Here is a 13,389-nt window from a genome sequence, read left to right as displayed (position 1 = left end):
CATGGAATGAGCTTTCCACATCGATCTCTATTATTACTACAGTTGTAATTATTACTGTAATAATAATAGAGATCGATGGCTTTCCAACCACCCATTAATTGTTTACTATTGGCAGAGACAATAATAGCGACAATAATTTGTATAGCGATAAGTTACGAATATTGGCTATAAATGTTTAATTATTTGTCTAGTCTATAAGTTAATTTTCATTAAACCAATTTTAAAACTTTTTGACCAAATAAAACGATCTATATGTAAATTATTTCTTGCATATTGTTTTACAATCCGAGACAAAACACAAATTGGTCTACCCAAAATGAGACAGAAACCGGACATCGATCGCCCTTCAAAATACTTCAGATTTTATATCAGGAGACGTCTACTTGGACTATCAAACGTCAATTGTTTGAAATTTGATTGAGTCTACGTGACGGGGAATATGTAAGAATTAATTAGGCCCATATTGTCTATACTAAGGACGAGCATAAGTCGGAAAACTATAAAAATGGATTGCAACTAATTATGCAAAATGGTGTACTTATCATTGTGTTTACAAATAATTTGGAGATAGTCTATATCTGTATTCATATTCACAAATTTTTATAACACCTTCATTTTAAGGTTGGGTTGGCGATGCCATTCAATTTAGTGGAATTATAATCAGTGAATCACACTATAAAATACACCACGACAGTGAAAAACATTCAATCAACATCACTAACTCAATCAGGACATAAAACAGGCGTCAGATTGTACAAAGGGAAGACTTGACTTATCTTTTTTCTTTCCATGTAGCAGCAAACCTAGGTACCCTTGAAACCTAATGCTATTTTAAATACGGAATAAATCGGACACTTTTAAGGGAACTTTAAACAAATCTAATCAGACTTGGAAGATCGCTTAGTCTGCAGGTTTGCTGTGGCAAGGGAATTAAATCTAAAACTGGCGACAACTTTAACATGAGTAGTCAAAGGTTCACTCTAAATGTTTAAGTCATGCTGGTGCTTAAGCTAAGCCAACTAAATTGTTTACTAGCAACAATTGAACAGCTGATTTACAGGCAACAATTGAACAGCTGATGTACAGGTCGGGTGCCATGGGCGGGGCTAGCCAAGGAGTTCTGGTCAGCTTACCTAACCCATTCGGTTGTGAATCACGTTCATCTTATGTAACATACGGTTTCGATTAGTTTATTTGTTTTCACACCTCGATTCTGTGCATTAAATTACTTGCGGTCCTTCCATCGCTTTTGTATACGAATTGATCAAACATTTTAGTATTGTTGTAATACGATACAGTATGTTATGGCGTGCTAACTTTGTCTGTATGAACATGCTATTATGTATAGATTCACTTTTAAACATCAACCACAGGAATTTGACAGATCAGGACGTAATTTTGATAAAATGGTGGTTGCCATTTTTTGTACCAAATAATCAATCTGGTAAACCATTTTTCGAAAAGGTTTGAACTTAATTTATGTTTAAAGAGTTTACAAACTTTAATGTGTTAGGCATTGATCACGTTAGTTGTATGAATTTAATGTTCAATTTATTATTTTGAATCACTGCGTTGGTCGTTGTTAATAGTGTCTGTGTTATCTTCAAAACGACACAGCATCGCGTATTTCTAATCTGGAAGCTTATACTAAACGTTACCTACTTTGATTAGAAAGAGAAAGCAGAATACCAGGATATCATTGGAGCTTTTGCATATATTACAATCATTATGTAAGTTGACGTATTTTGCCCATCAATGTATAAAACTAACATTAGTTTATATGTCGATGTTACTAGTTAGTTTTATATGTCGATGGTTTTGCCTTTGAGTACTAGGTACTACCTAAACCATTTGTCTAATAAATATGGTTGCCTGACTCATAAAATATTAAGTTTCATTCTGGGACTGATTCGAATCTGAAATTTTTACGCCGCGAAACGCATTTCACAAAAAGGACTCTGTCCTCTATGAAGTTTATCAGTTTATCACGCTGGATTCGGGACCAAATATGTAACATTGTTATCGTCGAAGAGATAAGTCGGACCAGATGTTCTGGTGCTGGCGGGTAGGCGGGTCGTAGGCAGTACAGGAGCAGGAGGACCTAACCTAACCTCAAACTGACAGTAGGAAGTTTCACCATGAAGGAGCAGGACCCCTGGCCGGTACCAGCTGATTGGAAATCATTCCACGGTAAACATATGATTTGTCTAATTAAATTACTTAGATCAGTTGGGATTGGCTTTGTTTTGTAGTGGTAAGTAAGTTATCAAGCATGTAAAACTGAATTGATTTATGAAAGAGTAATAGTTATTTGAACAATTAAATGTCCTAAAGTTTAGGTATTTTCATGTATTTTACTGAGATAAATCTTAAACGTGGGATATAAATTATATTTTACTGTTTTATTTGTATTTATTGATCACAATGTTAAAAAAAGATGAGATTACTTCATGAAAATTCTTTCTTTTGCCTCAAACACATCTCAAAAACATTAGCCCATGAGCATGCCAACTAAAATAAATAAAAATTGAAACAAGCTATAGAATTTGGATACATCTAAATTTTATAACTATTTTCTAATACATTTCAAATAAATGAATTACGTAAATCGCTCGGGCAGTCATATTCATATTTTCCTGTGACAGAATTAAAAGAAAATATTAACATTTTTAAAAATGTTATATCTTTTTAGGTACGGTACTTTTTTTTAGGTAGATTGACAATTTCTCATAATGAAGAGTAGCTGCTTTAAATAAATAATAATACAAAATGAAAAAAAAAAAAAAAAACTGAGAGTAAGTCAAAAATTTAATGTTTCTTGACAGGGACTTTAGTAAAAATTGTTTTGTTCTTTTCACATATATTATTATCATGTTAAGAATGTGTAAACTTTTTTTAAAGAATGTAATATGAACCACCATCTTACATAGTAGGCCTAAATATTATTCAAATTATATATAAATTTTCATGTCTTGTAATTTTTATGAAACTAAATATTACGATTCTCAATATCTACATACAAATAATTATGTTACAAAAACGAGACACATATACCCCTATTGCTTCCACAGCAGTATGTTGTTGTATGAATTTGGTGGGTCTCCCCTCCACCACCACCCCCTCCTCCTATTTGCAGTAATATTCCACCACCACCACCTCCTCCTCCTCCTATATATATATATTCACCTGAAGACGGGATCAGATTCCAGATCCCGAAACGTTGTGTATTGTTTTTTTTTTTTTTACATTCGTGATGGAAAATGTCCGCAATAAACCTTTGAACAAAATTATGTTGAGTTGAGTTTTGTAAAATTCTTGCATAAAAAATATGGAACAGCCTGAAACAAATATAAAATTAATAACCTTTGTTATGACTAAGTGTAATAGAAATTACTTTCCAGTTTATAAAATTAAATAGACATGTTTGTAATTGCAATTTCTTGTATATTCAAATCAGTTGTTATTCCTTTTTATGCTCAGATATGTCATACTCTATTTATAATTATATACAGACATTTAAAGAAATACACCTTCCTGTATTTTTGTTTGGGTTTATCCCAAATTAAAAACTGAAGGATAACATTGCAAAATTAACTACACTGTATCATGCTAATAAAGGATAAAATTTCTAAATTTATCCATGATTTCTTTTTAGACTACTTTATTTTCCAAAATATTTTTTAATTCCTCTTGTCTGCATACATGTATAACTTATATTTATGTATGATTCATTTTTTAAATATATGTACGTTTATGTACTTGTATGAGAAGAAAATTTTGTATATTTTATCAACCACTTTGAATAAATAAAATGTCATAATTTTGAAATTTTATTTAAATCATTTTATATAATAATTATAGTTTTACTTAGTAATACCTGAGTTCCAGAACGGTTTTATGAATAACCTTGAAGTTAAGTGCTAATGCTGATTGCTTACAAATTGAGTGTGATAAACCATAACATACCTGACTTATTTACTGTTGGTACTCGCTTGTTCACAACCAATCTGTTTATTTTATTGATAAATCTTATCAACTCTGTTCACAGGCCAGATGCTGATCAACTGGCTGGTATCTGCGTTCAGTGAAGACAACCACTTGCGTGGAGTGCTCAAGTCGCAGGACTTCAAGTTGCTTGCCGCGCAGTTCTGCACTCACCTGCTGGCAGCCGGTGTTCTGCGCCAACTACCTGACAAAGATGTTCCTCAGACAGAGACGCTGTTTCGGGTAGGTACTTGGCAGTTGAGTGATTTCAAATAAAGAAAAAATATTAGGTTATAGCTCACCTGTTTACCTTTCTGTGGTACACGTTGGTACCACTAATCGTACACAAAGACCACTGTAATTGCACAAGGTGAAGTTCTACGAATATTTCAAGTCGGGGTTGTTTGGGCTGGTGCGTCAGCAATAGCTTACGGCCCATTGGCAACTGTGTATATTCAACAAGAAGTTAGAACAAAAATGACATAATTTTGTTGTATAACATAGTAAAAAATAAGTGATAAATAGTACTCAAGTAATATGAGTGGAATTAAAACTTGGTGCCTCACTTATGTATAAATCATAAAATGTAACAAACCCGAAAAAATTTAATAGTTATGGTTGGAAAATGGGTTACATTGGTTGAAAAATAATAAATAACATATTCCATCTATAAGTATACTTCCAAGTGGCTAAGCTGTACGCAAAATATTTTTTCCTTGTGATGTGGTACGTCAGAAAAGAAATGTTCTCTAGGAAAGACTGTAGTTAGTATTTCCTTGATGGGTCAACATATTTTTGAAAAAATAGGCATTGGATGGGTTATTTTGAAATTAAAATCTATTAGCCAATAGAACAATTGATTTTGTAACAGATTTCTTCTATTAATACTGTAGCCAAGTATAAAGTGGCTAGAATCCTTGACTAATTGCTAGGAATAGTTGATCGGAAAACCGCAAGTTGAATTTTGAGAGAGATATTTTAAATATTGATCATTTTGCTTTATAATTTACTATATTCAGCTTATAAAATTATAAGGTAGTAGATTTATCAAGTTATCCTTTACACCTACTCCGCATTTATTTTTCCGAAAAAATGTTTTTAAATGTGTCTGTTCATATCTAAAAAAAATAATTCCTATTTTTCAGTTAGCAATAGCATTGATATTTCATTGGATAATCCATTTGGTGTTTTTTTTACCAGCCAGATCTAGTCTACTATTGGTCACACACGGAGGTGGTGACTACAAATTCGCAGAAACACAACGACAGCGAGAAGAACATCATCACCGAGCTGGCGAGAACTGTGCAAGATCAGAAGCAGAGGATTGATGAACTTGAGAGAATCGTGCAAGAGAACGAGAGAAGCAAGACACTGGCTGATATTCAGGTAGATTAGAACTTTAAATTTATAAATTTTTTTAGAAACATGGAAAATTTGGTTAGAAAATATCCAGCTGAGTTTATGATTTTTGATTCTCTAGCAGAAATGTTATTTTCTAATAGTAGGATACATTAAAATTAAAATACAAAATTGATCTTACACAACCCCTTTTTCAGTCATTAGTTGAAGGCGTGAAAGCAGATTTTGAGTCGCCGACAAAAGAAAAGCCGGTGGTAAATGGACGAGTGCAGAATGGGCATCACTACAACAGTCGTCTGGAAACAGTCATTTCACCCAGCAAAGATCAAAACTCAGAAGGGAAATTCACATCCATCTTAATCACAGAGCGAGTAGAACCTGACCGAAGAGAAGGATCAGTTCCTATTTCTCCTTCCACAGTTTCCATCACCCTTGCATCTCCCAAAACAGCAGAAAAACCCATTGATAGTAAATCTAATGATAATGAGACAATCGAAAATGTTTCTTGTGCAAACATTGAAAAAGTTATTAGTGATTTGGATAGATTAGAAACATCTGATTCAAAATCTATAGAATTTACTGAACCTGCCTCTCTTCCTTCCATACCAGTTAGTATATCTTCTGCTACTCCAGCTTCTAGTTTTATTCCACCTCCCCCTCCTCCTCCTCCACCAGTAGAACCAAGTGATGAAACAAACATTCCTCCCCCTCCACCTATTCCTGTTTCTACAGCACCCCCTCCACCACCACCCCCTCCTCCTATTTGCAGTAATATTCCACCACCACCACCTCCTCCTCCTCCTCCTATATGTGATGGAATTCCACCACCGCCCCCTATTCCAGGTTCAGGTCCTCCTCCACCACCACCACCTCCAATGAGTGGTGGAATCCCTCCCCCTCCTCCTATTCCAGGTTCTAGTCCTCCACCGCCACCCCCACCTCCATGTTCCGGTGTACCTCCTCCTCCTCCTCTTGCAATATCCTCTGGAGCTCCCCCTCCCCCTCCTGCACCGGGAATGGTTCCTCCATCCTCTCCAGCTCCATTCCCTGCTCCACCAGTTGGAGGGTGGAACGCTCAACGGGCAAGTAAGTAATGATCATCTGTTTCAAGTTATAGTATATTTACATATTTACATTTATATTTTTTATATTTACATTTTGAATTTGCAAATTTATAGAGTAGCATTAGATACTGGGAAAAAGATTTAAAATACTTATGGCAATTTAGGTTTAACAGTTAAAACTTGTAAATGAAATTGCTTAAATTTTGGCTAGTCTATATTAAAATACAATAAATAAAATGCACAAAAAACAAATGAACAATAAACCTTTTAATAATAAACCTTTTTCAGAAATAACTCAAATCACTCTTCAAGTATGATTTCCTAAAAAAAAATTGAAATAGTGTTTTTTTACTAATTTATAAGTTGTAAGTACAAACGTTTTATACATGGTAGTATTTAATATATTTTTTTTGTATTTTAATTTATGGTAAACTTAGTATTTATTTTTTATACTTAATAATCAAATATTTTAATTTAATATTTAACTTAAAATAATTTTTATTCAGACAAACCAATGGAACAGGTTCAAACTTGGACAACAAATGGATTCCTTCCAATGAGTAAGATGATTTCCATTCCATCATTGTTCAGTAAACGAAGATTCATGTAAACTAAATAAACCGATATTACGCCTGGAATTTGAAACATCTGGTTTGGAAGGTTGAATCAATAAACTGTGTTTACAATTCTCATATAAAATATTGATGTTGTAGAAGTAGACATCACAGCACGATTCATTTTTTGTTTTTTCATCAATTGAGAAAGGACGAAGATTGCATGGGAACACATGGGAATAAATTAACACACTTTTTACAAGAAGAAACTATTCCAATGAAAGAGATTTAATCAACATGAGCAAACTTAAACAAACTAAAACATATACATCAAAATATGGTTTAGATTTTATAATAGAAAGTCTTTTCGCAGTATTCAAAAGTGAACTGCATGAACCATAAAAATAAATCTCTCTGTAATGGGACAAAAAAGTATTTATTTTGTTTTAAAACTGCTTTAGTCATTATGTTAAGTCTTAGATCTGGGACCTTTGTAATATTATCTTTTTGGGGTCCCTAGGTAGCAATGACACTCTGTCTATTCATTGTTTTACATGTATATAAAATATAATGTTCCGCAAACCAACTCTTGCAAAAATTTTCCAAATATTTGTCAGATGTGTGAACCAACATCTATTCTAAGATTTGTAGTCCCCCAAAATCTGTTTTTATCCTTTTTTCATCAAAAAAGATTTAACTTTTTTTACATTTTTTTACCATTCCATTTAGATTACCAACAACTTAGTACCCACATTACGTTTGTTTTGTACATTGGTTGCTCAGAAATTAAAAGAACTTAACCCAGTATTTTTTTCAATGTACAGGCACAGAGAGAAATTTTGGATTACATTATAACTGCTTGTTTATAGGTAAGAAGATAAGGGAGAAAAAAACAGTCAAGTTCTTTTATCATTTATTAATATTAAAATTGTAAAGTAATACTGATGATCTTGGGTGTTTGTTTTTGTTTCTTCTCCATTCCTTCAACACCCATCATTTCCTCATCTAATCTGATAGTATTGAAATTATGGAATCTACATTATGTTGTAATACCTACATGAATGGAAAATTTTCATCCAAGCAGAACAAAATCATAGGTTTCTTATAGACAAAAACACTTTTTTGTTCTCCTACATCAAGTTTATCAGAATAATTCATTGTGGAAACAAAAACGATAATATATTGACATTAAAACCACAAAAGATTTACACTCAATACGTATTCCATAAGAATTTCTTACTAATTCCATTCATTGTAGATCTATGTTTGCACTGCACCATATGGGGTTACTTTAGAATGTAAGAATGTATCAAAGTTATAAAGTTGAGTATATTAGTCATGTATACAGTTTAAATTAATAACTGAGCTGCAAAATAAAATTACCTTTTTGCTGTTCTTTATTTTATAAAAAAATATCTTTAGTTTTAATCATTTAAATACCATTAGCTATCTCAACAGAACTTTCTTATAAGCCCTAATTTCAACCCTCTTATGTTTAGGAGTCTAGGTTTGATTTTTCAGGAGATTTAACTTTGTTTCCCCTCCTTACATTTGTTCTGGGCAATACCTTAATTTATTGTTTGTGAAACAAATTTAAAACAGGAAATCTAAGCTTATCCTCTTCCTATTTTTAGACTAAAAATTCTAAAAACATCTCTACAATAGGTAGGCCTATATTTTTATTGAATGTAAAATTCAACATCTACTATTTTATAGCGTTCAGGAAGCAGCCTGTGATACCCCCTGTGTCAATGAAGCCGCTCTATTGGACGAGGGTGGTAGTTCCTCCTTCTGCTAAGGCCACGGAGACTGAAGACCAGTCCCCACAGAGTAGTAAAAGGTAAAAAAATAATACAAAAATGTGGAACAAAAGGAAAAACTAATCAATAGTCCTAGTCCTATGCTCCGACTGTGCTGTTGGATTATCTACGCCCTCAGAGTCCTTGTGTATTTTTTATGGGAAGCCATGTAGCTGATAATCTTTTGCGGTCCAAAAGAAGACTTTTATATTTCAATTGGTTGGCTAAATATACTAGCTGTATTTGCACAGAAGCTTAAAGCATAATTGAGTACATTTACATTTTTGAGGTGTTGCCTTCCGAATTACTCAACAATTTCCTACACAAGAGGTTAAATACCTTGTTACCAATGAAATCCTTGGTTAACTGAATGGCAACCTGTTTTGACACTTTTAAGTTAAGGTGTCATTATCAAGCCCTAAAAGTGAGATTGTCACTCCTAAGAGGTCACCAGGAAGTCTTCAAAACACATGCACAAAACATGAATATAAACAAACATTTTGAAAAAAAATTTATTATGATCTATGGCTCTACAGTATGTTTTTAAATTTTTGTGTCTCGTATGTGTTTTAAACTATTTTAGAACATCTTAGGTGTGACAACCTATATATTGGGCTCCATGAGTTTGTGCTGTAGATATGTACAGACCTATAGGGGTACTCGTCTAATTGTCACCACGACAGATTGGCACCACATCAGATTGGCACCCCTCTCCTAGAGGTGACAATCAGATGTGTGCGGTAAACGACAGATTGGAACCCCGAGAAAGGGGTGGTGCCAATCTGTCGTGGTGACAAGCTGACGGGGAGTGATATTTCAGGGCTTCATTTCAATGAGGTTCCAATATGACGCCAGGTGCTAAAACACCATGGTGCCAATCTGTCATGGTGCCAACTTGACTGCGACCCACCTACAGTACCAAAGAGAACTAAAGGCACTGGTCTTGAACAAAAATAAATACTGTATGCATTTGTTGTATGGATTGAGTGTAACTTTATTTTACTTTGTCAAGAGATCTAAAGTGTTTTGTTTCTTTGTTTGTTTAGTATACCACTCTGGGGGGAATTGGAAGAGGTCAAAGTTGAGAACATCGATGAGTTTGCTCAGCTTTTTTCCCGGCAAGTGGTTGACAAAAAAAGTACCAAGAAGGTTGTCGCAAAACCCGTCAAAGCTCAGGTAAATCAGCTTATCACCTCTGTGGTAGTTTAATATATAACGAGTGTATTATGTACTAGCTTCCAGATTCATAAAAAGTGAGACAATATTGATACCTATTCAATATTTCAAAAATTGAAAACGTTTCTTTAGTGGTTGAATTTTTATTTTGTTTTCATGTAGGTACTTATGAATAAAGTTGTGTTCCCTAGGTTGAAATGTTGGCAAATATATACATCAAATTATACTAAGTTTTCTCCTTAAAAACTTTATCATTTACACATTATTCATACAATATTAATTTACCGTTACACAGATTTTGGCTAGTGAGCTTTTTTAAAAAAACTACTAAATATTTCAATTAGTCTATACAACAAAAGTCATTCATCTGTATTCCAAAAGCTTAGGATTTTTGTAGATAAAAAATGTTTATTGAAGTCAGTAAGTTTTGTGTGGCTTATTTCCTAAAAAATGTAAATATCACTAACCAGAAAAACAACGAATTTGTTTGATAAATACAAGAGGTCCATTACAAGTTGTGTATTCCGTGTTTCTACTTGTTTTGATAATAGTGAATTATGAAGTAGTTTTCTTCAAAGTATCCTGAAACGTTTTCAGTGACAATTGATCCATAATTGTAGTTAAAGTCAATCGTTGTTTCAAGTCATGATTGTGATGAAAGCATGTAAATCCTACGGTGGATAAAATAGTCATTGTAGTAAATACTTGAATTTTTATAGGTGAAGAAAATTCTGGACAGCAAACGTTCACAAAATGTTGGCATTTTAGCTCAGAGTCTTCATCTAGATTTCTCTGAAATCGAGAATGGTAAGTCAAAACCAAGTTTTTGTGTAATAGATATTTCAGTGTGTGTTTTATTAGTCTGTTGACTATATTGATGTGTGTGGGAAGGAATAATAACTTAGTTGGGATTGAAAACAATATTTTTTTTCTTGAATTAACTATTTTTTTATTTATTCCTTAAGATGTTTAGCCATTAACGCTTTCTAGTCTAGTGCCCAAACTCTGTTTCTGTTAGCCTGTTGTCCTCATTGGAATATATCTTGTCATTGATTACCTACACCAGTGACAAGTACCAAATTGTTCTGGCATCAATCTATTGTACCTGCAGCTCTCAGATTTGAAACAGGCACGCGGTTTGCACAAGACACGCAATGGGTCGGAGAGATATTGGCGTCCATTCCTTGTAAGGAAATTTTTTTCTCCCTTGTGCCTCCAATCTTAAACCTCTTGCCCCCTGGGCCCAATTACTAAAGCAGGTCTGATTTGAAGAAAACCTCACTAACTTCTTGACTACTTTTGGAGTGGTTTTCTAATAAAATAAATTATTGCCTTTTACAAAACTTGTATTGGATAGTATAACCATATTTTTTTTCAGCGGTTTACAACTTTGACACGTCAACGGTGAGCCTTGAAGCACTACAGCAGATTTATGAAGTGGTAAGTTCTAGGCTTGTATTATTAAACATAAGTAAACTAGCATAGTTCAAAACATCACAGAGATTGAATTTTAAAAATAATAGTTTTAAAACTAATGCACTTAACATTGCTACTATCCTACAGTCAACCTCTTTTAGTTTTTTGTTACAACATCAACACCTCAATCTGCATCAACCTTCTTTTTACACTTGTCTAAAAATCAACCATTGTTGTACTCTAGTTCCAAAACCAGCCTGTTCTCTAATTGTATTCTTCTTGTCGTACTCTGGTTATAAAATCAACCTGTTGTTGTGAAATCAACATCCATTAACCTATTGTTGTATAATCAAGCTGTGTTGACTCATTGTTGTAAAGTCAACAGGTTTAAAAAATATCCTCAAGTTTTACAATCCTACTGTATATTTCTCTTGCAGTTCCTACTAGAGCTGTGTGAGATAATGCTGAGCTGATCTCATGCTTCATGTTTGTTAATGTTGTACAGAGAGCAACAGATGAGGAGCTGCTACAGCTAAGAGCTCATGTAACGTCTGGTAGTGACCATCCACTAGACAAGTCAGAACAGTTCCTTCTAGAACTGTCTGAGATACCTCACTTTGCTGAGCTGATCTCATGCTTCATGTTTGTTAATGTTGTACAGAGAGCTACAGATGAGGAGCTGCTACAGTTAAGAGCTCATACAACGTCTGGTAGCGACCATCCACTAGACAAGCCAGAACAGTTCCTTCTAGAGTTGTCTGAGATACCTCACTTTGCTGAGCTGATCTCATGCTTCATGTTTGCTATTGTTGTATAGAGAGCTACAGATGAGGAGCTGCTACAGTTGAGAGCTCATGTAACGTCTGGTAGCGACCATCCTCTAGACAAGCCAGAACAGTTCTTACAAGAACTGTCTGAGATACCTCACTTTGCGGAGCTGATCTCATGCTTTATGTTTGCTAATGTTGTGCAGAGAGCGACAGATGAGGAGCTGCAACAGTTAAGAGCTCATGTAACGTCTGGTAGCAACCATCCACTAGACAAGCCAGAACAGTTCCTACTAGAACTGTCTGAGATACCTCACTTTGCTGAGCTGATCTCATGCTTCATGTTTGCTAATGTTGTGCAGAGAGCGACAGATGAGGAGTTGCAACAGTTGAGAGCTCATGTAACGTCTGGTAGCGACCATCCACTAGACAAGCCAGAACAGTTCCTTCTAGAACTGTCTGAGATTCCTCACTTTGCGGAGAGGATATCATGCTTCATGTTCCAGACTGAGTTTTCTGACAACATTTCAGGGATCAGCAGCAAACTTAACAACATCAAATCTACTTGTCAAGTAAGTGGTTCATGTTATTTTTTAAATCCTAGAAATTGTAATATTTTTCCATAATTTTGAGGAATTGTGTAGTATTAATTTATTAAAAACAAAAAACATGTTTTTTCATTGATGTTGGCAAAGCATGTCCAGTAATTAATTATTGTGTAGGTCTACTGTCCAAAGGTCCAAATTAAAATCCCTCCAATGACCAGTGGGGGTTATTTTTTAATTTTCTGTCAGCCGATAGATCTCACCTTAGTATGTAGTTTTGAGTTTCAAGTTCGACTCATCATTAAATCAAAGTCTTTAACACAAGGAGACTTGTGACTGGCAAATATCACACATTTCTCACAGTGAAATATCTACAACAATTTACAGTTTGTTGAAAAGAAAACATCTTTTTGATGTACTGTAATAATCTTTTGGTGGTTATACTTTTAAGTTTGCAAATTTTGTGTACACTATAGGTACTGTATTAAGTAAGAAATGTTTTAATTCAATTACAGTTTCTGATGTCGTCAGAAAGCCTCAAAACTGTTCTGGGAATCATCTTGGCTCTTGGAAACTTTATGAATGGTGGAAATATGCAGCGAGGTCAGGCCGATGGGTTTGGCCTTGAGATTCTGGCTAAGCTGAAGGATGTCAAGAGTAAAGGTTGGTAGTAACTGTCTTTTGTCATAACTAGGCTACTTTCACTAATATCAAAGTCAGATCAG

At 34.1% G+C, this 13,389-nt stretch overlaps 1 protein-coding gene across 3 annotated transcripts in view; it reads left to right on the top strand.

The window, feature by feature from the left end:
• LOC128985517 (formin-2-like) overlaps positions 1 to 13,389 on the top strand; it is a 41,496-nt gene that overhangs the window by 23,902 nt on the left and 4,205 nt on the right. For 2 of the 3 annotated variants that reach the window (XM_054405097.1, XM_054405100.1), the window contains 10 exons: positions 4,049 to 4,227; positions 5,185 to 5,370; positions 5,541 to 6,429; positions 6,914 to 6,967; positions 8,678 to 8,801; positions 9,807 to 9,936; positions 10,656 to 10,743; positions 11,315 to 11,376; positions 12,482 to 12,691; positions 13,180 to 13,327. In XM_054405097.1, coding sequence (XP_054261072.1) covers positions 4,049 to 4,227; positions 5,185 to 5,370; positions 5,541 to 6,429; positions 6,914 to 6,967; positions 8,678 to 8,801; positions 9,807 to 9,936; positions 10,656 to 10,743; positions 11,315 to 11,376; positions 12,482 to 12,691; positions 13,180 to 13,327 — 2,070 coding nt within the window. The remainder of the gene's footprint in view (positions 1 to 4,048; positions 4,228 to 5,184; positions 5,371 to 5,540; positions 6,430 to 6,913; positions 6,968 to 8,677; positions 8,802 to 9,806; positions 9,937 to 10,655; positions 10,744 to 11,314; positions 11,377 to 12,481; positions 12,692 to 13,179; positions 13,328 to 13,389) is intronic. The other variant, XM_054405099.1, reaches the window with a different exon arrangement.

This window comes from Macrosteles quadrilineatus, unplaced genomic scaffold (genome assembly GCF_028750875.1).
Source record: "Macrosteles quadrilineatus isolate MER2022 unplaced genomic scaffold, UCM_ALF_1.0 Scaffold_2__2_contigs__length_208266976, whole genome shotgun sequence".
Taxonomy (NCBI): domain Eukaryota; kingdom Metazoa; phylum Arthropoda; class Insecta; order Hemiptera; family Cicadellidae; genus Macrosteles; species Macrosteles quadrilineatus.
This window is presented reverse-complemented; position numbering and strand designations above follow the sequence as displayed.